General features: G+C 39.1%; 1 protein-coding gene across 5 annotated transcripts in view; it reads right to left on the reverse strand.

The window, feature by feature from the left end:
- Trank1 (tetratricopeptide repeat and ankyrin repeat containing 1) overlaps positions 1 to 22,909 on the reverse strand; it is an 85,727-nt gene extending 62,818 nt beyond the window's left edge. For 2 of the 5 annotated variants that reach the window (XM_046436975.2, XM_046436972.2), the window contains exons 1-7: positions 22,264 to 22,908; positions 18,610 to 18,736; positions 14,733 to 14,883; positions 11,884 to 12,002; positions 8,713 to 8,796; positions 7,944 to 8,082; positions 5,946 to 6,077 (exon numbers count right to left, since the gene is read on the reverse strand). In XM_046436975.2, coding sequence (XP_046292931.1) covers positions 5,946 to 6,077; positions 7,944 to 8,082; positions 8,713 to 8,796; positions 11,884 to 12,002; positions 14,733 to 14,883; positions 18,610 to 18,736; positions 22,264 to 22,484 — 973 coding nt within the window. In that variant the 5' untranslated portion in view covers positions 22,485 to 22,908. Of the gene's footprint in view, positions 1 to 5,945; positions 6,078 to 7,943; positions 8,083 to 8,712; positions 8,797 to 11,883; positions 12,003 to 14,732; positions 14,884 to 18,609; positions 18,737 to 22,263 lie in introns of all 5 variants that reach the window. The other 3 variants (XM_046436976.2, XM_046436973.2, XM_046436974.2) reach the window with 2 other exon arrangements.
- Between the last annotated feature and the right edge of the window lie 4,013 nt (positions 22,910 to 26,922).

Raw genomic sequence — 26,922 nt, forward strand, 5'->3', positions numbered from 1 at the left:
ACATATATACAAAGTATCATTAGGAACTATTACAAATAACTATATACCAATGAATTAGAAAACCTAAAATAAATGGATAAATTTCTGGACACACAAAACCCACTAAATCTGAACAATAAAGTTATAGAAAACATGAACAGACCAGTAAGGAGTAACTAAATTAAGTTGGAATAAAGTCTCCCCCAAAAAATATCATAGCCTAACTCTGCAGTTCTTGCCTGTAATCCCAGTGGCTCAGGAGGCTGAGGCAGGAGGATTTCGAGTTTAAAGCCAGCCTCAGCAAAAGAAAGGCACTAAGCAACTCAGTGAGACCCTGTCTCCAAGTAAAATACAAAATAAGGGTGGGGATGTGACCAGTACCAATAAATACATAAATAACATAAAAAAAGCCCAGAACCAGAAGCTTCACTGCTGAATTTTACCAAACTTATAAAGAAAAAAAGTAACACCAATTCTTCTCAAACCATTCCAAAGCATTAAAAGGGAGAAAACCTTCCTAAAACCACTCTATGAGCTCAGCATTACCTTAATACCAAGACCAGAAAAGAACATAATAACAACAACAACAACAAAAAAGAAAACTAGAAACAAATAGCCCCAATGAACATAGATGTAATAATTCTCAAAATACTAGCAAATCAAACTCAACAGCACATCAAAAAGATTACATACCAAGTGGGATTTATCCCAGGGATATAGTGATGGTTCTACATACATAAATCAATAAACATAATATAGCTCATCAAATCAATAAACATAATACAACACCATATAAAAAAGATGAAGATTTAAAAACCATACTCTCAAAAGACACAGAAAAAGACAATAAATTCAACATTCCTTCATGATAAAAAAAAACCTTAAAACATTAGGAGTAGAAGGAATGTATCTCAACACAATAAGAGATAGCCTATACCATACTGAATAGAGAAAAGCTGAAGTAATTTCCTCTAAGATAACAAGCCAAGGATGCTCACTTTCACCATCAATTTAACACAGTACTAGAAGTCAAATTATCCCTGTTGGCAGATGACATGATTTTATATAGAGAAAAAAACTAAATATTTCACCACAAAGAAAAACTGATAAACTAATAAATAGATTCAGTATGGTTGCGGGATACAAAAATCAACATGTAAAAATAGGTAGCTTTTTTATACAAAAATAATGAAATTGCTTAGAAATACATCAAGAAAGAAATACCATTCACAGTAGCTACAAAAAAAATCTAGGAATAAATTTAACCAAGGAAATGAATGATATCTACAATGAAAATTACAAAACACTGATGAAGGAAATTCAAGAGGGCATTAAAAAATGAAAAGATATCTCATATTCACATATATCAGAAGAATTAATATTGTTAAAATGTCCATATTACAAAAAGTGATCTACAGATTCAATGCAATTCCTATAAAAACAGCAAAGACATTCATTGAGGAAATAGAAAAAAAAATCTTAAAGTTTGTGTGGAATCACTAAAAATCCCAAATAGCCAAAGCAATCCTGAGAAAAAAGAGCAAAGTTGTAACCATTACCACACCTAACATATTATAGCCTTGCTCAGCAGTACACACCTATAATCCCAGTAGGTCAGGAGGATGAGGCAGGAGGATCCTGAGTTCAAAGCTAGCTTTAGCAAAAGCAAGGCATTAAGCAATTCAGTGAGGCCCTGTCTCTAAATAAAATACAAAATAGGGTTAGAGATGTGGCTCAGTGGTCAAGTGCACCTGTGTTCAATCCCTAGTACCTGCACCAAGAAAAAAAAAACCATATAACAAAGCCATGGTAACTAAGACAATATAATACTGGCATAAAAACAGACTTAAGAAAGCAACAGAACAGAATAGAGAACACTGAAATATATCCATGTAATTAGAACCAAATCATTTTCAACAAAATAAGCAAGAATATACGATGGAGAAAGGAAGTCTCATCAATAAATGGTGCTGAAGAAACTAGATATCCATATGCTTCCAAAAGAAACTAGATTACTATCTCTCATCATACAAAAAAAATCAACTCAAAATGATCAAAGATTTAAATGTATGACCCAAAACTATGAAACTATTAAGTGAATACAGAGAAGAAACACTTTAGGACATTGGTCTTGGCAAAGATGTTTTTGGACATCACCACAATAGTATGGGACGTAAAGATAAAAATTGACAAATGGGATTAAATCAAAGCAAAAATCATCTATACAGCTAAGGACACAATCAATAGAACAAAGACAGTAAACAGACAACCTACAGAATGGGAGAAAATATTTTAAAACTATTCTTCTAACAAAGGATTAACTTCCAGAATTTGCAAACTCAAACAGAAAAAAAAAAAGTCCAACTAAAAAACCAGCAAATAGCCTGAATAAACATTTTTCAAAAAGTCATATTCAAATAGCCAACAAGTATATGAAATAATGTTCAAAATAACTAATCATCAGGAAAACATAAATCAAAGCCACATTGAAACATCTCACCCCAGTTGGGATGACTATTATAAAAAAGACAAAAAATAATAAGTGCTAGTAAGGATACAGATAAAGGAAAACACACACTGTTTTGAGGAGTATAAATTAGTGTACCTACTATGGAAAACAGTTTCAAGTTTCCTCAAAAATTTAGAAACAGAACTTCTATATGATCCAGCAACTCCACTACTGTAATTGCAATCAGTATGTCAAAGAGACATTTGCACCACCATGCTTACTACAGCATTTTTCACAATAAGCAAAGTATGGAATAAACCTAAGTTTCCATCCACAGAAGAATGAATAAATAAAATGGATACACACACAATGGACTATTATTCAGTCACAAAAAGAATGAAATTCTATAATTTTCAGCAACAGGGATAGATCTGAAGGACATTATCTTAAGTAAAAAAATGCAATCAGAGAAAAACAAATAATGCATGTTCTTATGTACAGATTGTGATAGTTAATTTTGGTTGTCAACTTGAGAAGATTAAGACATGCCTAGAGAACTAGTAAAGCATATTTCTGGGTGTGTTCATGAGGGTGTTTCCAGAAAAGATTGGTGTATGTGTCAGTGAACGCAGTGAAGAAGACCTGCCCCACATGTAGGCAGCACCATCAAATAAGCTAAGGGCTGGGGATATAGCTCAGTTGGTAGAGTCCTTGCCTCATATGTACAAATCCCTAGGTACAATACCCAGTACCACTAAATAAATAAATAAATAATAGCTGAGGGCTCAGATGAAACAAAAGAGCAGAAGAAGGGGAAACCAGCTCTTGTTCAAACTTTCCGTTTTAGAGTGTGTGTGTTTCTCTGATGCTGTCACCCACAGACATCAGAGTCCAGGCTCCTCAGCCTTTCAATACAGACTTGCACCAATGGCTCTCCATGGGGTTTTGGGGTCTTTGGCCTTAGACAGGGTCTATATCATTGGCCCCTCTCTTGTTCTAAAGCTTCCAGTTTCTTGGACTGATAAATTACTGATTTCTCTGGCTATCCACTTACTTTTCATCCTCTGATAATGTAAGCCAATCTAATAAAGTCCCTCTTATATAATATATATTATATTTGCATTAGACAGTGCTGATTATTGGATATGGAAAATGACAAACCCCAAAATAGTGTGGCCTGAGGAGAGGGGATGAAGGAGAAGGTAATATATTGATCCTTTCCCAATACATTCTTTCCCAGTGACAAGACAGACTCCAGGAAGGAGATATCCATCAAGTCTGGAATGACAGTCTCTAAGAAGAGGCCAAAGCATTAATCCTTCCCCCAAAAAAATCCTTTTCCAGATACTGACTGCTGACCCCAGACCCTCCATCTGGCCCAGTAAAGACAAATCCCAGATATTGACCACTGACCCCAGACCCCCATCTTGCCCCAGTAAGAACAGATCTCAAATTCCTGAGTGCCCAAACTGACACACTCATTAATTAAAGTCACCTTTCAGTGTAACCTGCATAAGCATAAGCTCCCCCTTTGGCCAGTGGCTCATTTTCCACCAGGAAAGTGGGTCCATCAGAGGCATGACTTATTCCTGAATAAAGGCTTTTGCTGATATGATGAAGTTTGCATCCGGCCCAGTCCTTTTGTGCTAACATTTACTAAAACTAGAATGCTTGCCAATTTAGCACTAAAGTCATGACACATCTATAAAATACCCAAATGTTAGTCAAGCTACATGGATAATAGGAAACCTAGAGGTATGTTTCTTTGCAAAGTCCTTACTTGAAATGTTTTTTCTTGATGATTTGCAGGGCTGAAATATGTAAGAACAGCATAGTGATTGGTGGCATAGAATTTAACTATAAATAGGTTAATATTAGCTTTAGCACATGCTGGAGCCAGTACATACCATTCATAGTTCACAAGAGCCAACTGTCCAAAAATAATGCAAGCTAATTAATAACATTATAAAAAAACATATTAAAAACAATGTAGCTCCGTGGACAAAAAAAAAGGAATGATGTACTACTGATTCATGCTATAATATGGATGAACCTTGAAAATATGCTAGTAGAAAAAAGCCAGTCCCCAAAATCTACGTATTATACAATTACACTGACATGAAATTTCTAGAAAAGGCAAATCCATAGAGACAGAAAGTAGATTAGATTAGTGGTTGCCTAGGACTGGAGGGGTAGGGGAAGTAGGGAATGACTGCTAATGGATATGGAGTTTCTTTGGGAGATAACAAAAATGTTCTAAAATTTACTGTGATGATGGCTGCACAACTCTGCAAATTTACTAAAAAGCATTACATTGTACACATTAAACAGGTGAATTATATAATCATGAATTATATTTTAATAAATCTCAAAAAAAATCCATAGGGGCTGGAGGTATATCTCAGTTGGTAAAGTGCTTGCCTTGTATGCATAAAGCCCTGGGTTCAATCCCCAGAACCACAAAAAAAAAAAAGAAATCCAAAGGACACTCTTTCTCTGTTGTCCCACATATAGGTTCCTGGGTCCCAGTTCAGTGGGGAACCACATTAGAAAAACAAGACTCACCAGCTCCTCTGGAGACCTGATTAAAAGAGAATTTTTGAGACCTGCTGCAATTTCTGAGGACCCACCAAACTAGAGGCCACCAAAAGGAGTCATTTAGGCTATGTCTGCTCCACAGGTATGTTTAATTCTGATCAGCCATTTGAAAATCATGAGATATCACAGTTTTGTTTTTTTCAATTCACATTCCCAATGTTTCGTGCCATTACAAGATGACAGCCCAACCTGGTGCCCATGATCAGCTTCAGGCTGCAACGGCAGCAGACACAAGCTCCCCATAACTCCCTGTCACCTCCCTTCCACTGAGTCTGAGAGCCCATTACCTTTATGGAAAAAATTGTATCCTCCATCCAAAACAGAAAACAAAGACAGAGAAGCTTGAGAGTTTCAGGGAAAATGGGTGCCATCAGAGAGCTCTATGGGAGTGAACATCTTCTTGTTTCACAAAACTAAGTAAGTCCATGTCCAAAGAACCAGTTTTTCCCTATGTGTACCAGCCTTTCTTCCATGTGGCCTGCCTGGCCCCAGTAAGTATGGAAGGCTACATATAGTTCCTGTGTTAAATTCTAAGTTCCAGGAAGGCAAGACACATCTATTGTCTGGCTCAGAGTTAAACTCTGCAGCTAACACAAATCTGGCATAAAACAAAGCAACTTGTAACATGCAGTGTGAGGAGGAGGGGGACAAACACAGCCAAAGCCCATGTTCTTGGGTCATTCAAGCTTGCAGAAGCCACTTAAAGCCAAAAAATAAGTGATCCCAGCAATTCTTCCCCCTCACCCCACCCTCTTTTTACATACAGTCTATTATCCCAATCATGCTGAATTCAAGGGAAAGATTAGCCCTATGAGGCTGCCACAAGGTGGGAAGAGAAAAGGTGGTGGTGAGTTATGTGGGTTTTCTAAGCCTAAAACTACCAGGCCCACACCACCCCTCCAGCACAGCCCACACTTACGCTTGATGAGGTATCCTGGGGAGTGGGCAGCGACAACGTGCAGGACAGTGCAGCCATCCTCATCCTTCTGGTTAATGCGGCCTTTCCACTCAGGCTTGTGGTCCATTAACCACCTGAAAAGCTGGTTTTCCCCTAGAGGGAATTAAAATTGGTTATAGATGTTATTTTTTACTTACATAAAATCAGCAAAGCAAATCAATGTGTGCCACACTAAGGTAATAAATGGTAAATCCAACACGTTTCCACTCACCAGAAACAGGTGTGGGGAGACACAGGAATGTGTAAATGGAAAAGATGAATTACAGAAAGTTATTCATTTTAAGCTCAGGTCAGATTCCCTAAAAGCCTGAAACAGGGATTTTTATACATGTGATTTATTGAGGGAAAGTCGAGATTTTTATACACGTGATTTATCAAGGAAAAGACAGAGATCTCAGGAGAAAGACAGCAGGACAGGGTTAGGGAAGGAGCTAAGCAAGGAAATGGCATTGGCTGCAGTTGGCTCCAGCCTGATCTCTCCAGCAGTTCTAGGGCATGAATTGTACTACAGCTCTGACCTACCCTCAAGGCCTGGGCTGACCTTTGTATTCCCTACTCAATCAGTCAAAAAGGAACAGAATGTCCCCAAGAAAGAAGGCAAGGTTGAGGGAGAACCTCCCTGGGAAGGGATGCCTAGGAGTAAAAAGCTCCTGGCCAAAGAAGCAACTGTGAGTTGTTATATGCCAACAAAGACAGCAGGTGGGGACAGGCATTGTTGTAAAGAGAATATGGAAAGGGCACCACTAGCCTCCATTTCAGTTATCAAGTTAGGATCTCTGATTAGATTGCCCTACTCCATCATTATCAACAGGAAATAGATTTTAAGTGTTTTCCTAGATTCCTTCTTTGTAGCTCCTGAGATCTAGGAAAGCCACATACCTCTGTCAACTCTGTGGATACCATTTGCACCATGTTAGAGTTGTCCTCTAAGAAACCAATCAGGGATAAACTTAAAGACTTCATTTTACCAATTCTGCCTATAACAGCAGGAGCTTACTTAAAGAGTAGACTAGTGGAGAGAAATGACATTATAACTAGGATAATTAACCAGGGAAACACTTTTCTGCATTCCAGTTACCTAATTTGAAACTGAGAACATTGGATTCAACTGCCTTTTTTTTTTTTTTTTTTTTTTTTGTACTGGGGATTGAACCCAGGGGCACTTATGAAATAGATATGGCAAGACAAAAATTTGTCAAAAACAAAGATGGGGTCTAAGGCCTCAAACTTCTGGCCATCCCAACCACTCCCATTCCTGTGGAGACAAGTAGATGGGAACTTGTTTTCTTGACACCTTTTGGCTCTAAAATGGTTTGGGCAAATGTTCAATATTGATGCCCGGTATGTCTGGCAAAGAAAAACACGCTTCTGTCTAAAGTGTGAGTGAGTGTATGTGTCAATGATAGAATAAAAATATTTTTAAATTTAAATCTTATAACCAGATGGTGAAGCTTACAAAATTTTTTTTTACAAAAATAGCAGTCTTCTAAAAGAACAGAACCCTTCTGTATCAATAATAACCATGTTTCCCTTAGGATCTCATAGCTGAAGTTCCACAACACAGCAGCAGACCCTCTGGGCTACAGACAAAATAAATGTGGAGGGGAGAGGACCATCAAAACTGCCTTTGCCAGCAGGGAAAATCACAGCTCTCCCCAGAGTGCTGCCCAGAAGCATCTGTCTGTTCCAAGTCCTTTCCTTAGGTCCTAGGGATTCACCCTGTTGCCAGATCTGTCCAGGATCACAGAATCCTTTCAATTTAAATCTCTTATAGCTACTAGGTCCCAGGAGAAATGAAAATGACACCATTGTGCTGCTCCTTTAATTCATTTGAAATTTTAAATCATTTGGATAGTCTCCATTCAACTGGTTAAATTCTGATTTTATTTTGAGCTCAGCAGAGACCAAGGTCTAAGAGCTGGAGGGCAGCTTGGAGGGTGTAACTAGGAGAACACTCACTTGCTTGGATACAGAGTCGCATGAGCGCATGAAGAGGATATGGTCCTATCGTCTCAATACTTGCACCAATGGAGATGAGCCACTGGACTAACTTGGGCACCTGTTCCATTTTCTCATAAAGTCCAATGAAGACATATTTCTGGAAAACATTCAGACACACACACAGAAGAATAATCATAAGAATTATGGAAATTAAATACAACTATATTGTTATGGTTTGGATTTGGAATGTCCAGCAAAGGCTCATGTGCCAAAAAGCTTGGTCCCCAGATGGTGGCACTACAAAGATGTGGTGGAAACTTCAGGAGGTAGAGCCTAGTTGAAGAAGCAGATCATAAGGGGCATGCCTTTGAAGGAGATATTGGGACTGGGGCCCCGTCCCCTTTCTCTCTGCTTTTCAGCCGCCATGAGGTGAGCATCTTTGTTCTACCTTGTGCTCCCCACCATGATGTTCTACCTTACCACAGGTCCTAAAGCCGTACTGCCAGATGACCATGGACTGAAACCATGAGCCAAAATAAATCTTTCCTCCTTTTAAATTGTTAATCTCAGGTATTTTGTCACAGCAACAAAAAGCTAACACAAAAATATGTAATTTAAAATTCCTTTGCCCATAAAGTTTGGAATTAATAAAACCTGGATTTGCTGTAGTCCAAGTTTAAGATTATTATAAATAACAAATTTGTGGTGAGGCAGCTGAAAGGGAAGTCCCAAATACAAGGCTGAAGTGGCCTGAATTGAAACCATAAGTTTCAAGAAGTCACCTTACCTCAAAGAGACTTTTCAGTGACAACTCAGGGACATGAATATTTTCTGGTAGTCTGTCTTTTTTTGCTGACAACAGTAGAAATGACTGATAGGAGGGGGGAAAAAAGAAAAGGTTGGAGTAATAATGTTCTTCACATAGGTTATCAGAGCATAAAGATTATTTTAAGCCTTAAACAAACAAACAAAAAAACATGCTCTAGCTCTGTCCTTTTTTTGCTATTGCTAAGCTACCTACCAAGTTTTTCAGCCTAAGTATTGAGAATCAATGTCTTCCTGTTCTTGCTGAAGACTAAATTCTCTCCATACTTCCTCAATGCCTGCTGAGGACAGGAGCAGCCCGTGTCACACAGCATTGCACACAGACAGTATAGTGACAGCAGGGTAAAAAAGTAATTCCCTGCCAAGTTCTTAAAGTATGACCAGAAGACTTGAATCCTTCAGAAATATTACATCCTGATCAATTCTTTAACATACCAGTGTTTCATAAGCCCCAGGTATTTGGGGCCCATTAGACCCTATTTGTGTGGTATGGTAGAACCAACTAGTGAGCTGATTATGCACATCTCTTCCTATCTTGGCTGTGATGAGAGTATTTACACTATGGAAATTGGCAAATACTACAAATCAGGTTTCTCTCTCTCTCTCTCTCTCTCTCTCTCTCTCTCTCTCTCTCTCTCTCTCTCCCTCCCTCCCCCCCACCCACCCATGCCAGAAGGTCAGTTGTTCAACCATGACCTTATGTAAAATCATGAAACCTAACTTCAGAGAATTTAAGCAAATTTTCCAAGGTCAGGCATACTCTGAAACGCCCCTAATGAGATCATCCAGGTATGCCAACAGGATGAATAACTCCAGGCTCTGGTATGACTCACTCTCAATTCCAACCTCCCTCATGTATACTCTTGTCAAAAGACTTAGGACTTCAGAAATTGGTACTATGGCCTCATCTTTCTCCTAACTTCTTTCAGTTTGGTGTCACTTAAATAAGCACGTGCCCACACTCAAGATGATACATCTAGGCCTTTGACAGTCCTGATTGCTGGTCTGGCTTTTACGAGATGCCTGTTTCCAGTAATTGAGAATTACCAGGCCCCACTGCAGCCAAAATGTCAGAACTGTGCTCTGGTTTGAACATGAGGTATCCTCCAAAAGCTCATGTGTGAGATGATGAAGGCCTATTTGGAGGTAAAATGATCAGATGATAAGAGATGCAAACTAATTGGTGGGTTAATCCATTTGATGGATTAATAATTTGAATGAACTACTGTACTGGGTGGTAACTCTAGGCAAGTAGGGTGTAGAAAGAATGTCACTGGGAGCATAACTTTGGGTTTTTGTTCCCCCGCCCCCTGGCACCTTGTCCTCCCTCTCTGCTTCCTGGCTGCCATGAGCTGAGCAGCTTTCTTACACCATACCTTTCTACAATGATGTCTGCCTCATCTTGGACCCAGAGCAATGGAGCCTGTCAACCATGAACTGAACCTCTGAAACTGTGAACCCACAATAAACTTTTCCTCTTCTAAGTTGTTCTTGCTGGGTATTTTGGTCACAGTGACAAAAAACTAACACAACCTACTACTTGGGCTGTATTCCTGATGTTTATTGTTTGCATGGAATGATAATCTATTAGAAGCTGCCTGGATCCCATTCTTTCACATCCACCTAGGCCATGGAATTTTATTCATGTCTACCTCACACTGGGAAGAGAGAACCCAGCTCCTTCCTAAGTCTGTATAAATTAGCATTTCTGCTAATGAAGACTAAGACCTCCTAGAGATTTACCTTAGTAGTAGAATCACAGAATTTCAGAACTTTCTAAAAATAAAGCTGGAAAGATCCTTATTGATAGATCTGAGTCCACCCTTTTTAACCAAAGAGAGAAGATCCAAAATGTCATAACAGGGTCCTGGATTTCTGATTTCTTGATCTCCAAGAGTTTAGTCTGCTTTCTTGATCCTTGCTGCCTGCCCTCCTAAAAACTTTTAATACGGAAGTAAGCTTCAAGAGACCATGGCTAAACTTAATGGAGTTTCCCATGAACCCATGAAACTATATGTACAATTATCTGCGAATGCAAAGAGAGCCCCATAGTTTTCATTAGATTTCTACTGGAATTCATGACCTTGCCAAAAACTGAATTTATCTATTCTAAAGTCATCTAACTTGCCTAGACCTAGAGTCCTTAACAGTTTTCCCTTGATTCTGGTGAACTTTCTGGAATGCCCAACTTTAGAAAACCTAACAGCCCCTTCCTAATCAATCTCCCAGCTTTGGCTACCTTATTCTCATGAGCACTTACAACCCATCATCAAGGAAAACTACTATTCGCTGGGCACTTAGCATATATCAGGTATCACAGAACTTCCTAGCTCAGTGCCTAGCACATCAGAAGACTTCAATAAGTATTAGCTAATGTTATTATTAGATACTCTAGTCCATTATTTCTTAATTCTAAAAAAAAACTTTAAAGAAAAAGTTTGTATGTTGCAACTTACAAATTAGGAAATGAGGCTCAAAGGGGAAGTAATCAAACCAAAGCAGCAAGTGGAGGATTAGGATTCACGGATACCTACACCCTCATTTAGCAGCTATTCCCTGGTTTTTGCAGACACTTAAAAATTATTCAGAAACCCTCTGATCAGCACACAGGTCCTCTGGGGCCCAGAATAGCTGAAGCACAACAAGGAATTATGAAAATGAATGTACAATGTTCATTGTCCTCATCTCACATTACCATTAGCATTCAAACTTTACATCTCTTTGATAACATTGAAGACACAGATCAAGAGGCCAGATTGCCACAGATTAAGTATTTTTACTATCTTAAAAAGAAGAGAGAGAAATTGGTTGATTAAGATTTCTCAATAACTTTCTATCTTTAACACTATTTCAATTAAAAAGCTACTGACATCAAGATAAACAAATAATACTTCACAATCCCTCAGTGTGAAAAGAAAGAAATAATTTCATCAAAAACATACTTTCCAAGGCTGCGGTGGTGGCTCAGCGGTAGACCGCTTGCCTAGCATGTGCAAGGCCCTGGGTTTGATCCTCAGCACCACATAAAAAATAAATAAATAAATAAATAAAAGGCATTGTGTCCAACTACAACTAAAAAATAAATATAAAAAAGTATACTTTCCCCATAAGAGAGCCAGTTCCTTTTACTTACATGCCATAATCCTTTCTTTGCCAACTTTTCTATTACAGATTGCCACACTTCTGTTGAAAATCCAGTAGTGAAAATATGATCAAAGCAGGGCAAAAAGCTCTGCAAAACAATGGAGTCACCTGAAAAAAAGTTCCATAGTTTAGAAATGTTAATGTAGACCACACACAGACAAATGGTAATTAAAAATCTTAAAAAGAAAGGCATTTCAAAGTATAAAGTCCTTTATAATTGACTGAAGTGGCAATCATTTTACATTTACCCATAAAATTAATCTCCAAAGAGTCAGGAGGCATAATGTGGGCTAACATCTACTTAGCCTTTCTATTTGCAGGGCCCAGTGATAAATGCTTATATTTAATCTCTCAAACAAACCACTAAGGCAGTGTCTATTTTCTGCACTTACAGAGGAGGAAATGGAAGCTCAAGGGAAGTTACAAAACTCAATTCCCTTAAGAAAAATGTGACAAATATTATTGTTATCTAACAGATTGAAACTATGATCACTGAAGACAGGTTTCATGGCATATAGTTTAGCTGGTCATGACAAAAACCAAGACTGAAGCTGAGATCTACCAATTCTTCTAGTCACTACACCTTCTTCTAACCTAGTGTCCCATCAACCTAAAGCATTTCATGATCCTCTGCATCACCTCTCTCAAACTCTAGGATGAGAATGACCAAAGGGACAGGCCAAGTGCCAGAATAACATGGCACCTCTTCTGGGGTTATTAAGTTCAAGGCATAAATAAACATTTAAACAAACAAACACTATATGAAAGGTTATAAAATTTCCATAAATATATTTCTCAAAATTTCAAAATTTGGACCATACCCTCCAAAATGAAGTACTTTGGTAAAAAAGTATCAGATGTATTTATTGCCCTAAGAAATCCTGTTAACTGCCCCTTCAGGATGGGCAGAACGGAAATCACTCAGGTTATCTTAAGGTACAGTCACCAAAAAGCAGTTGTTTGAATTCCCATAACTGTTGCCTGGCTTCTGACAGGACAACGGCTTTTAAAAGATAAAGAAAAGACAGTGGGGAAGTTCAGAGAATGGGCCAAGCCACTAGATTAGGTGGAAAAAGAGGCCATTTTGCATAAATAAGAATAAAATTATGGCATTTGCTGGTAAATAAACAGAACTGGAGAACATCATGCTAAGTGAAATAAGTCAGACTTAGAAGTCAAGGGTCGAATGCTTTCTCCTATGCAGAAGTTAAAGAAGAAAAAATAAAAGGGAATGAATCCCATGAAGATGGAAGGGGGATTAGTGGAGTAGAGGAAGGAGATTGGGGGTGGGGACAAGGGGAGGAACTATGGAACGAAACTGACCAAACTATGCCATGTACACATATGAATATACCACAGTGAATTCCACCTTTATGAATATCAATAAAGCACCAATTAAAAAAACAATAAAGAAATAGAAGAAAGACCAGTAGAGTAGAGGATGGGGAATAAGGGACAGAGGAATGGAGGGAAAATGGAAGTACTGGGGATTGAAATGGAACAAATTATATTTCATGCATGAATGAATTTGTCAAAAATGAACCCACTATTATGTATAACTATAATTCACTAATAAAACATTAATTTTTTTTTAACAGAAAGAGGCCACTGTGAGCAAATCGGGTACTGGAGAGCTGTGCCTCACCCACACCTGTCTGGAGACCTTGCATTTCTCTGTCTGAGGACCATGGCTGTGCCTGCCTCTAAGCCTTCCCACTGCAACCGTGCTAACCCCTCTGGGCCAACCTAGTCAAAATTCACAGGGTTCCACAAACAGATCATATAATTTGCTTTCCCATAATAACAATGGGAAGAGTTGAATTGATAACAGTTGACTCAACTATTAGTGATTTCCCACTTCTGAAAGCCAAAGACCATTTCTCAGTAACTCTAATATGTACTTTTTTTCACATTCTATGCTATGAAATAGGGACATGTCTACAACTGGCAAACCATAAATTAATGACACATCTTAAATCAGTGCAATTTAAATTTGATCAAATACAATACTTCAAAACAAAGACCCGGATATTGGCAGGACTTGATAGTACACCATCTCATTGTGCTTACAGGCTTCTGGTTTTGCCTAAACTACACACTGACCAAGGCATCTCACAGGCCAGGTCATCAGAGTGGTGATCTAATGCAGAGATTCAGAAGGTTCCCCTAGGAGTCCCTCCTAGATTGAGTGGGTGGGTCCTCTGCTGAAAGCACTACTGTACCAGGCAGGGAGCTTTCCCAGGACCATCCATCAGCCTTCCAGGTTATTTTCATAGCAAATAAGAGTATTTTCTTAACAGATTAGAGAAATACATGCAAAAATCACATAAGACAAATGATATATACCGGAAGGTTTGTTGGCTCATGTCTATAAAAACAAGGAAATCACACACACACACACACACACACACACATAGAGAGAGAGAGAGAGAGAGAGAGAAAATCACTATAAATAGCAATACAGAAAACTTATAGGGTCTGAAAAAAACTTCAAAAGCCTGAAGTCATTTGTACATTAGTACTTCCTTGTTTTTACATAAGCATGAGCCAGCAAAGCTTCCAAAATGCTTTCTAATGCGCAAACCAGTTTCATTCAAATTACATACTTCGGCCATGAAGAAACAACATGGAATTATCTCACCACAAGGCTCTCAAATAAAATAATGATTTTTTTTTTTTTGGTAGATGGACACAACACAATGTCTTTATTTTTATGTGGTGCTGAGAATCGAACCCAGGTCCCACTCGTGCTAGGCGAGCGCTCTACCGCTGAGCCACAATCCCAACCCCAGCAGTGATTTTTTTTTTTTAAAGTTAATTTCCCCCAGTGTGACTTACTGCTCATGGTGGTGAAGACACCAACAAGGAAATCAGCAATCTGTGCTTGATCTTGGCCACTTTGCAGAAGTCGCAGACCCTCGAAAAACATGCGGGCTGCTTCATAAGGCTGGAGCAATCGCAGCAAGGAATAACCAGCTCGGTAGTATCCCTGGAGCAGGAAAAAAGAGCAAAATTATAATGTCCCCATCTCCTCTAACCTGCTGCTGAAAGGAAAGGCAAGACTGGTGATATGGGAGAATCAACTCAGAAGCCTCATTTCCAGGCAGACACAGGTTTCTAACAAGCACAGGTTACAGGGTTTCCACATTATATTCTGTGCCACATTCTTTCTATCATGTTGTAACTGCCAAACGAATACATAATCACAGTTCGACTCTATAATGTACACAGCATCTAACATGTGACACAGAGAGAAGGAAGTAGGCCTGGTTCCAATTATATGTGTGGCTTATTATTCATACTTCTAATCACAGTCTGGGCAAAAGGAATGAAAAAAATCCCATGACTGGTATTCAGGAAAAGAATGAGATTTTCATGTAAACACAGAAATTGTTTCCTGATTCTTTCAATCAAAATAAACACAATCTCTACTAGGTATTTAAGAAAAAAAAATTGTAATGGCCAGCATTGAGGTTTACTGTGCTCTGTGTTATAAGCAATATATATAAGAGGGCAAAAATTTTGATTTCTATAAAGATTAATTTTTAAAAAAGTCTAGTTTTGCCTACATACTAATTGAAAGACTCTAAATTAGGAATGACATTGCCTTCACCATTTTGATCATCCAAATCAGTATCAGGATCTATCAATACAACTTTCTAAGATAATACACTAAGTGTTCACAAACTAGGTTCATAAAAGGGAAAGCACTTAAAAATTTCAACTAACACCAAATCTCTGATTGTTTTTTATTTGTTTTAATCTTCATTTTAAAGTTTAGCCAGGCATGGTGGTGCACATCTGTAATCCCAGCAACTTGGAAGCTAAGGCAGGAGGATTACAAGTTCAAAGCCAATCTCAGCAATTTAGCATGGCCCTGTCTTTAAATAAGATATAAAAAAGGGCTCGGGATGTGGCTCAGTGGTTAAGCACCCCTGGGTTAAATCTCTGGTACCAAAAAGAAAGAAAAAAGAGAGTTTAAGGACCTCAGGTTAACAGTCAAAAAAAGAGAGAGAGAGAGAGAAAGAGAGAAGAAAAAAAATGTGTTTGTTGTTTGTATTATACCCCAACCAGGCAAGCTGGTACAGATTCTTCCATTTCTTTGACTCTCAGATTTAAATTTCATTTTTTATTTTGAAGAGAGATGAAGGGAATCTGAATATGCCACCTTGGCATATAGACTATTTTAAACTGAAGGAATTTAAGATTCAGCAGATGCAAAAAGAAGCCTTCCCAGAGTTTAATTGACTAAATGCAAAAACTCCTAAGAAATGTTTTACCAGAAAAGTTGTATGATCATGAGAAAGAAAGAAAGTTGGTTCCAAGATGGACCTGCACAAACCTTGCTAAGATTGTCCTTACCTTCCATTTGTTTCTCAATATATCAACCTTCCCACAGGTCACAGCCCTAAAAGTTCTTTTCCTTTGTCTTTCCATATCTACACAATTTATTACTTTGTTGAAAATTACATATACATTTTCAGCCTATCCCGTTGTTTGGGGTTTTTACTTCTTTTCTATAAAGGTCCTCATGTCACACAAAAATCAGCATCAAAAATAAATTTGTACGCTTTCCTTCTGATAAACTGTTTCTTATCAGTGTTGTTTATAGGGGCCCAACTATTGTACCAAAAATAGGCAGAGGAGAAAAATTTTTTCCTCTCCTATAGAGAACAATGGAAATGGGGAGCAGAGGACAATGACACACAGAATCCCTGCATAAGAAGGGAGGAGTGGCCCTGGTGGCTGTGCTGTCAAGAGTTATAAGTTTGGCCACTCAAAGAAGAAGCCTGGAGTATCATTTAGCACCTCTTGCCCCTTGGGCCACAGTCACAACTTCTGAGATGCAGACAAACATCAACTACTCCTTACCCTGTCCTGCTTAGAAAATGAGACAATCCTGAAATGCTTTTGGGAAGAGTTTCTCAGGAATGTACTCCCATTTTTTTATTTTTTATTTTTAGTTGTAGATGGACACAATATCTTTATTTATTCATTTATTTTTATGTGGTGCTGAGGATTGAACTCAGTGCTCTCACATGTGAGGCAAGTACATTACCACTGAGCCACAAGCCCAGACCTGCACTCTCATTTTTTTTAAGAAATTTTTTTATTAAATATTCATTTTTTAGTTTTAGGTGGGCATTATATCTTTGTTTTATTTTTATGTGGTGCTGAGGATCGAACCCAGTGCCTCATGCATGCTACGCCAGCACTCTACCACTGGGCCACACCCTAGCCCCATTTAAAATTAGTGACTTTCAAAATATCCACCCTCCAGCTGGGGGTGTGGCTCAGTGGTACAGAGTGCTTTCCAGGCATGCATTAGACCATAGGTATGAACCCTGGAACTGCAGGGAAAAAAAGAAGTATTCATTCTCCAAAAGAGAGGCTTAGGGGTCAGTGCCTACTTACAATGTAAAATATCCACACTCCTCTCTCAGGGTGGTAGTAATCACTAGGCCTAGCCTCCCCACCCCTTTTCACTTCAGTCTACTTCCAGCAATCATACACAAATGCCACTAAGGATATAACAATAACTCTTACTTACTAAGTGCTAACAACTTTGGTTACTGTCTCCTTAATCCTTGAAGCAACACATAAGCATTATCTCAGTTTGCAGTGGAAGAAATTAAGGCTGAGAGAAGTGTAATTCAGCCAATCTGCTGAAACCAGAACACTGTAGAACATGAGACAGAAAGGCCTAGGCTTTTCCCACTTTATTGTGGAGCCTCTCTAAAAACTGTCTAGACCACTAAGTTGACACTTAATTGTCATTTGCTTCAGATAGCTCCAGAATTGCTATTTGATTTAAATCCTGTTATTTTATTTGCACCAGAATTCCTCTTGCCAACTTGAATGTGAAATACTAAATGGCTGGGATGGTGTCCTCTGCTCCTTTTGTCTGCCTTGAGGCATCAAGAACCTGTGTACCTGCCTTGATGAGTGGGCACTAGGGCTGGGAATGCAGTCCAGTGGTAGGGTACTTGCCTAGCATGCATGAGGCTCTGAGTTCAATCCCCAGCACTGTAACAACAAGCCCCTCCCCCCCAAAAAAAGTGGACACTTAGGGCATTTTAATTGAAATGCAGCCTCTCAAACTTCCATGATTTCTCCTCAAGGAGCTGATTTCTACACTAAGAAATTCTCTCTGAAGAACTGGCATCATGTCATCTACCCAGCTTACATCTGAAAGAAAGCCTGGCTATAATGAAACTTATAAACAGCAAAAAACATGAACAGATTAGGAGTATTGGTATAACTATATAAGAATAATATGAGCTCCTCCAAAATCTCACTCTCCTCCAGATGCCAGGAGGCCAAGCTCCACTGTCCCAAAAAAGTGAATTATTTGCTAACACTGGTTTTACTCTTTTCCAGGTAATGCTCACCTGCCCTATGGGCCGCTGTCTTAAGTACAAAGAAAATTTCAGGAGAAGCACATCTAGCATCTACATTTTACAAAGAAAGGAGGGAGGAGAGAGCATGAGAACAAAGGAAATCTAAAATGTTTAAAAGGGGCAGGATACTCCCACTTCTCAGACACCCAGCTCTGGGGCCCCTTCTCTTCAGAGAAGTCTCTTTCTGTTCTATCCTTTAAATAAAACTAGCTTTCTATGCTTAAAAAAAAAAAAAAAAAAAAGACAGGAGAAAAAGAGGCAGGTTAAGAGGAAGAGGGCAGCAGCCACCACCCAAAGCTGCCACCAACCCATACCTTCACATAGGTTGGATCCCACTGAAGACACTCCTTGGCAGCAAGAAAAGCCTCGTTCCATTTCCCAAGACTGTAAAATGCATTGGACTTGTTGCACAGCAGCACAGCCAAGTCCCTCGGGGGGACCCTGTGAGAAAGAACAAAATGGTGGTCAATAAAGCAAACATGGAAAACAATCCTTGAAGGCCACCCTGGCATCAGGAAGAGGGTTCCAGCAGGAAATGTCTCAATTATACCCATCAGATCTGTCCTCTGTAGCCCCCTAGAAAGCCTAGAGCATTTACAATGTACAAATTTGTTCTTCCTCACTTCCAAGTTCTCTGCTCCCACCTTCTAATGGCAAATATTCTCATTACCTTAGTTCCATCTCCCACTGATCTCCACAAATCTTTTTATTTTTCAGAGATTGTTGGAGAAGATGTTATAAAAATGGTGACTGGTGCTAAGGAGGGGAGTTCCCACTGGGCCTTTACAGGAACCACTCCACACAGATGCTGGTGCTGAATGGATGCAGTGATACACAGGAAGGATCTTGCAGAACATATGACCATACCATAGGCTGCAGATTAAAGACTCCTGCAGGCCCTGGGAGCAGGGTCTATGGGCAGGGAACTCCAGGGTCCTGCTAATCAGTGTGGACAAAGGGGAGGCAAGGGCTCTGGGTGAGTGAAGCCCCAACCCCACAGACTCCTGCCTGTAGGAAGGGTCACAGCTGGAGGATGGCCAAAGGGGGACCCTCTAAAGCACAGCAGGGAGCCCCTCTTGCCTGAGTCTATTGGTAGTACAGTAGCAAGGTTAGAACTGAAACCAGGTTGGAAGAAGTAAGATACAAAATATACTACAGTGTCAAGACAAGCCCAAGTGCCACTGAAATGTAAAACACACAAAGGAGAAAAGCAAGACTTACAACTTTTGTATTTAATATTTTAATTGTGAAACAATACAAATCACTGTAGAAAAGTTAGGTAATACAAACAAAAATAAAGTAAAAATCACCTCTATTACTGTCCCCACCCTTGGTTTTCTGTGTATCTGGCTTATTTCACTGCCTATGAGTTCCTTCAGATGAAGGGATAAGACTCAGAAGGCAGGGACTGGCAAAGCAGGTAGCAGGTGTTATCAGGGTACCCATGACCACAAACGTGATACCATGGTGACTTTTCCAGACATGTGTAACCATTTCCAGCTGCAGCAACTGTTGGCTCCATCTAGGGGCTCTCAGAACTCCCTTCTCCAGTGACCTACCCTCTGACTAACAAAAGCTGCCCTCTCCCCAGGAAGTTACACCATGCTACAGACTGAATTATGCCCCCCACAATTCATATGTTGAAGCCCTAATCCCTTACTGTTACAGTTTTAGAGATACGGCCTTTGGGAGGTAATTATGTTTAGATGAGGTAATGAGGGTGGGGCCCTCATAACAAGACTAGTGCCCCTGTAAGAAGAGACACTAGAGAGCATACTCGCTCTCTTCTCTATCTGCCATGTAAGGACACAGGAAGAAGGCAGCTACATATAAGCCAGGAAGAGAGCCTTCATAGGGGAACCAAATCATCTAGCACCTTGAATGTCCAGCCTACAAAACTATGAGAAATAAATTCGCTTTGTTTAAGCCACCCAGTCTACAGTATTTTATTATGGCAGTCCACTCCCTAGGACAACCCCCAGAGGCTGGACAGCCTACAATGACTGACACGGCAATGAAAAGTTTAGCCCTCTGGTTTGAAAGTGGAACCAGCTCTATGGTAGAATTCATGCTCCAGAACTTCCAGTGCAATCAGGCTGAATCCACCCTGAAAGTACCATCCCTGCTTGGAGCTCTAACCTGCCCCAGCTTGCTTCCCTGGGTCCCATTCTCCTGAGAGGACTCACTCAGAAAATCACACACACCTAATCCCTCTGTTTGCTAACAAAGGCAGGAAAGCAAGCAGCCGGAAGTAGGCAAGGGCATAGTGTCAGGAAGGTTCAGCAGCATGTGAGGACTGAGGCAGAAGTCCCAATTAGTGGTCACAAAAGTAGTGAAGGAGCTAAGATCTAAGCACAAACAGTGTGGAATCAGTGTACCATCAAAACCACTCTGCAACAGTACCTCATTAGGAAATTTGAATGTTTTATACTAAATGAGGAGTTCTAGGCCCAGTCTTACACAGTCCTGATCTATATACCAGGCTAAAACAGAACAAGAGAAGCTACAGGCATAAATCAATCACACTCAACTCAAGTTCATTTAGAGTTCAGACACCAGGGATGATAGAAAAAGGAGGTGAGAGCTATGTTTCAGTAATTTAATTCACAGGACATGTTTAGACTGTGTATACCCCACAGATGCCAACTTCTGCTCCCTCTATTACAGCCATTTCCCCCAAAATGATCTCCAAATCTCTGAGGGTCATAAGACCATTTCATTTCAGATGGTTCACAAGATCAAAATATTTTCACCATCATAGTAGGCCAAACAATGGCTCCCAAATATAACCTTTTACAGCAAAAAGGATTTTGCAGTTATGACAAATGTATGGATCTTGAGAAGGAAGATAATCTTAGACTATGATACAATAACAAGGATCTTTAGGAGTGGGAGACAAAGTGAGACACTACTACAGGAAAGGAGAAGGCACTATGATGATGGGCACAGAGATTGGAACAATGAGCTTTGATAATGGAAGGGGACAAAAACCAAGGAATACAGATAGACACTATAAAGGCAAGAAAGTGGATTCTCCTCTGAGTCCCACAAAGCAGCCACCCTGATAAAACTTTGATTTTAGCCCCACAAAATTCATTTCACACTTCTGACCTTCAGAAATGTAAAAGAAAAATATGTATTGTTTTAAACTACTAAGTTCATGGTAATTTGTTACAGCAACATCAGGAAATAACAGAACAATAATACTAAAACACTATGAACCTTTTTCACACTTAGTCTCTCACAGCATACAAGGAATTTTCTTGAGGCTACATAATGTAATATCAAAACAAAATGAATGCAGAAACAGGTAAAGAAACAAACTATCTTTTACTAAGGTAAATGCTAAGGAAACTTGCAAAAATGTGCCACTCTTCTCACAAAACTTTTGTTTTGAAAAACGTAGGTATTTTTTGTAAAAACATAATAGACTTGGGGTATTTTTAATAAATTAAAAATTACATATTTTAAATCTTTCTCAGTTTTAAGTTTTAATTTGGATTAACAGATGGCTATAACCTACATAAACAAAGGCTGTTTGGGGTCCTCAATAATTTCTCATCCTGTCATGACTATAGTGTTTGAGAACAGGTCTCCTAAAGCTGAAGGGGCAAGGAAAGCAAGAGTAAGCCTTGGTGCCTGGAAGGTGTGCCCCTGTGGTCAGGGGTAAAGGGCAAGAACATCAAGAAGATGAAAGAAAGAGGGGACTTCAGCTGTCCCAGAAAGTGCGATCCCTTAACCAGACAGAAGTAGAAGCTCTTGTTATGTTTATCAACAGCCCTCTGTGTTTCAGTTTCTGTTTCCCTTTTTCCACTAACATTCTCATTCAATTTCTGTGCTGACAATGTATAGGAAGTGAGGGAGAAAGGAAACAGAAACAAGATGGTGCAGTAAGAAATGAGAAGAAAACATAAACAACAGAGTATTCATTTATTTTTTTTAAGTGGATATAAAATCCAAATACTTACCCCCATTGGTATAACTGCAGGAGAATCTGGATGGCTTCATCGTACTTTCTGATGGCCAAAGAGAAGTTCCCATTCTTAAGAACCTGGTTGCCAGATTCTTTCAATAGCTCAGCATAAGCTGCTGGGTCCATCCTGTAGGGGACGAGGAAAGGCTTGCTGCCTGTGTAAGGCAAGTTCACCTTCACTTTTGTATTGCCCAGAGCCTGGAGGAGTTTGTTCATTCTGGCCCCACCCACCTTCAGAGACCACACCCTGGCAACACTTCTCACCAGCACAGGGGCTTAGACAGGGCTTCTGAGAAGAACTTTTCCTTCTCAGTTCTTTTCTGACGTTGGGGGCAGCCAGAACACTTCATTTATTCGGTATTAATGATCTACTGGAGGCTGCTTTCATGCATGGGACAACATAAAACTGGCAGGTAGTGAGCACTATTCCTGCAACTGGTACCATGATTATTCTCTTGTTTACCCATCACCAAAGCCCATAAGGAGGTACTATCCCCACTGTTCAGATGAGGAAACTGAAACCCAAACAGGCTCAAGTCACTTTCCTAAGAATCTACTATGGCATTTCCCAGTTCTGATCCCAGATCTGAACAATTCCAAGCTTCTGTCCTTGGTCACTGTACCACATCAATAAGCAAGACCCCATTGACAGTCTTTCTGCCCTCTTAGTAAAATGCAGAAGGCAGGTGTAGTTCTGAAGGCCTCTTATTTCTCCTGCCCCACTTCCTTCTTAAAACACTATAAAAAGAGCATTGAAGTGTTTGTACCTGAAGTTGCCACTGCTTGCTTACTTATACAAATCTCTCAAGGGTACCTGCCTCTTTTGGGTCATAATTTCTGTCTTATTCATTTTCGTGGCTCTATGGCCTAACACATAAGGGTACTTAAATGTTGTGGTGTAAAAGTTTGAATGCCAGACCCATAAAGAAGGCACATTACTGATTTTCTTGGGTGTGGCCAACGGGTTGGAAAGAAGTACCTGGCAGCCCTGACCACATGCTGGGACTCAGTAGAGGCGGAACAAAGGCAGGAAAGCAGAGTTTCCAAGAATGCCTCTAGAAGCAGCTTCCAAGGAGACAGGAAAAAGGAAGAGGTCAAAAGAGATGTCCCCTAGAATTTCCCTCTCTCAGGATCACAGTGGACAAGGCAAAGCAGAAGGGAGGGCCTTAAATGGGAGGACAATATAGGCATTCATGCAGAGCATGTACCAATGAGGTTATAAAAATCTAGAGGGTATCTTGTTGATCAATTCAATTCTTTAACAGATAATATTCCTTATAGTCTTTATCATTTCAAATTTCAGCAGAGCATTAGGAAAAGCAGCAAGACCAAGCAGATATATGTTGTGGCTTATTTTAAGCACATCCAAGCTCGTTGGGAGTGGGTTTTTGAACTGTACTGCATTCCTTAGGCAGCGCTTTTTCAGAATGAGGCATGACTCCTAAATAAGTCAGAATACAAAATTCTACGTATACTTTCAATCCAATAATCTCTAAATTATATGAAACATTTACACAGAGATGACTGAGGAAAATATGAGAAAAACATAAGGCACTGATTTGCTAGGGAATAGACATGTTTCTCTAATACTGTTAGCCATTTGTCCAATAGAAAGTCTTTAAACTGGCCATGATTAGAAAACAAGAACAAGGAAATCACTGTGACAACTGACAAAGGGACAATACCTGTCCATTGCAAGAAAAGACCAATATTCTGACCAATATGTAAGAGTCCAAAACAGTGGATAAGTAGGATTACCCTCACTACTAAGTAAAGAAATAGAAAATTAAAAAAAGTAACATTGGAAAATAATGAAAAGAATGATCCCAAGTGATAAGGCACTGCTTACAGAAGAAATATACTATGTCATAAATAGATTCAACCCCACGGATGTTCACCATGGTGAAAAACTGATCCATAGTACATAATGGATTTAAATCAGTAAATACACATACAGTAGAAAGCCATATATTTATTTTAAAAATCATATTATAAAAGGACATTTACTGATAGTTAGTAAATGAAAAATACAAGCTATATGTAAAAAGTGTGTGATGTCAAATTATTATTTTTTTAAGGAGAGAGAGAAAATTTTTTAATATTTATTTTTTAGTTTTTCGGTGGACACAACATCTTGATTTTATTTTTATGTGGTGTTGAGGATCTAACCCAGTGCCCCAAGCATGCCAGGTGAGCACGCTACCGCTTGAGCCACATCCCCAGCCCATCAAATTAAAATTTAAATATATTTAAAATATACTTAATGTAATAAAATATACTGAAATATGCCACAATGTTAACATCCAGGCCATTGTGATTAGGCAGGGTTTTAATTCTCTTCCTTATATTTTTCTGAATTTCCAATTGCTGTGCAATGTATCACCTTAATAATCAGACCATAAATGTTATTAAAATGAAACTCTTTAAGGGTCTAATTGAAAATTTAAACATAAAATGCTTCTACTGTATTTGCAAATAACAATAAAAGCTATTCACTTCAAAATTTTTTCTTACCCCTTTAGAAAACCAACATGAGCACTAAATGTTATGTAGGCAAATATCTAAGGTATTCATTCACCTGTTTCTGCTTTTCCTTGGTACACTCATGCCAAGAGGATAGGAGGAATGCCAACCACTAAAAAGGCTTTTTGCTTCCCAATAGGATTCCTTGAAAATTATGTTCTCATTATAAGGAAGAATGCTTTATATCTCCACCACAGAAGACAGACAGCTCAATTGTTGGGTCTTTTGATTCTTTTTAAAATCACTGGCAGTCAATTTGTAATATAAAATTATTAAATGAAAGTGACAATAATTTACTATAATGAGAATACTTTTGAGAGCTAATATGTACCCACTGTGAGCTTTACATTATTGTGTCTTTCATTCTTACCCCAGGTAGGCATGTTCGCATCACTGTTTTATATGAAGGGGAACTGAGGCAAAAAGAAGTTAAGCTACTTGGCACATTCACATGGGAAAGTGGCAGTTCTGGAATTTAAACAAGCACTAAGAACTATACTCTGACAGGCCAGGACAGAAACTAAAATGTTAGCATCCAGTAAAATCACTGTAGTATATGATAGCTGGGGCTGGTACCAAGCATTTATTCCCCTATGCTTTCAGTTTTATTAATGATGCAAAAGCTACATGATACATAAAGTCAGTTTCACAGCTGCACTACTGGCTTTTGGTCAGTGTTACCACGTGGCTATGAGAGTTCAAAGTCTAGTTGTTAGAAAGTGTCACAGGCTGCCTCACTAAGTTGAGGAAGCAAAAGCAAGAAAAATGCAAATGTACTTAGTAGATTTTGAAACAAGCAAGTCTGAAACACAGAAGAATCAAGAAGTTATGACTTTTTATTACTGTGTATATATGCTGTGTATATACACATGAACTTCTATAACTGAGTTATTGGAATAGAGCAAAGATTACAAGTGGTGGCGTTCCTGTGGAACTGAGATGGGCAGAAGAAGAATTTGTCTTCATATCTTTTCCAGATACTAGTAGAATTCTTGACAATAAAGGGATTAAAAATGTACCATCTCAAAACATGCCAAATTTGTATATTGGTTATTTCAGACTGCAATCATTTGAAGATCTGTAATTGTAGAAAGGCCATATGACCTGGCCTTGCCTACGTGCAGCAAGCCATGGAGATTCTTTCAGGAGGGATGCCCTTCACATACCAAGGCTGGAAAAGAACCATGATCACCACATACTAGTAACTGGGGCTGCAATGAACCTGAGTAAACAAACTTTAATCTTTATCCTTCACTAGCTTCTCCATCTTCCTCCCACACATATCTCTTGGTAACACCCTTTGAATTTACTGCTCTAGTCCAGATATCCATTTGTCCTGTCATTCCTTCACAGATTTATTATTCTTTGTCTGAAAAATATAAAAGCATCATGCTTTGGTCATTTCTTTGAACTTCACATCTATGTACATGTAAAACTGATAGAACTTTTGTGCTTTTCACATGATAATCAGTTCTTATATAAACTGAATTCCTAAATCCAGCCAAGGAATCCATAGAAGCACTAAGGGAGTTCTTAAGCAGACTCCCCTCTTTGCCAAAAAAATTGCTTACTTTTTTTGGTGCCCTTCTTTTTTTAAATCTAAAAACTCCCAAAGCAGTCAATGATCCATTATCAGTTCTGGAATGCTGGGTGAGAGACAATTCTCACTGAATTCAAAGACAGTTCCTCTTAAAACTGAGTATTTCCTTTTCCCCAGGCAGGGGGCCATAGACAGTTCAAATTAAGAATCCAAACTAAAAACTCATTCTGAGGATTCCAATTTATTTTCTTTGCTTTCTTTTCCCCCCACATAAGGGAAAGGATACAAATGTGGGAGGAGAAGAGTGGGGATTTTCTTAAGAAACTCATTCAAAATCTTTCAGAGGCTTCTGGATAAGTAAGGTGCTATTCCAAAGCCTTTCCTCTTCAGGTGCTAAATGGAACAAGGCGGCCTGTTCACCTTGCCACCAGGCCTCAGCAGTCTCACTGCCTGCCCCAACCCATCAAAACTCAGTTAAGTGGCCTCCAAAAACTGACAGCTGTTCCATTCTAGCTGGTCTCCTTTGTCTATCAACTTCAAATGATTCTTCCTTAATATACACAGCCTCATCCACACCCAACTACATATACA

The sequence above is a fragment of the Marmota monax genome, unplaced genomic scaffold (genome assembly GCF_021218885.2).
Source record: "Marmota monax isolate L192 unplaced genomic scaffold, Marmota_monax_Labrador192_F-V1.1 WCK01_AAM20220418_F8-fsc00021, whole genome shotgun sequence".
Lineage (NCBI taxonomy): Eukaryota > Metazoa > Chordata > Mammalia > Rodentia > Sciuridae > Marmota > Marmota monax.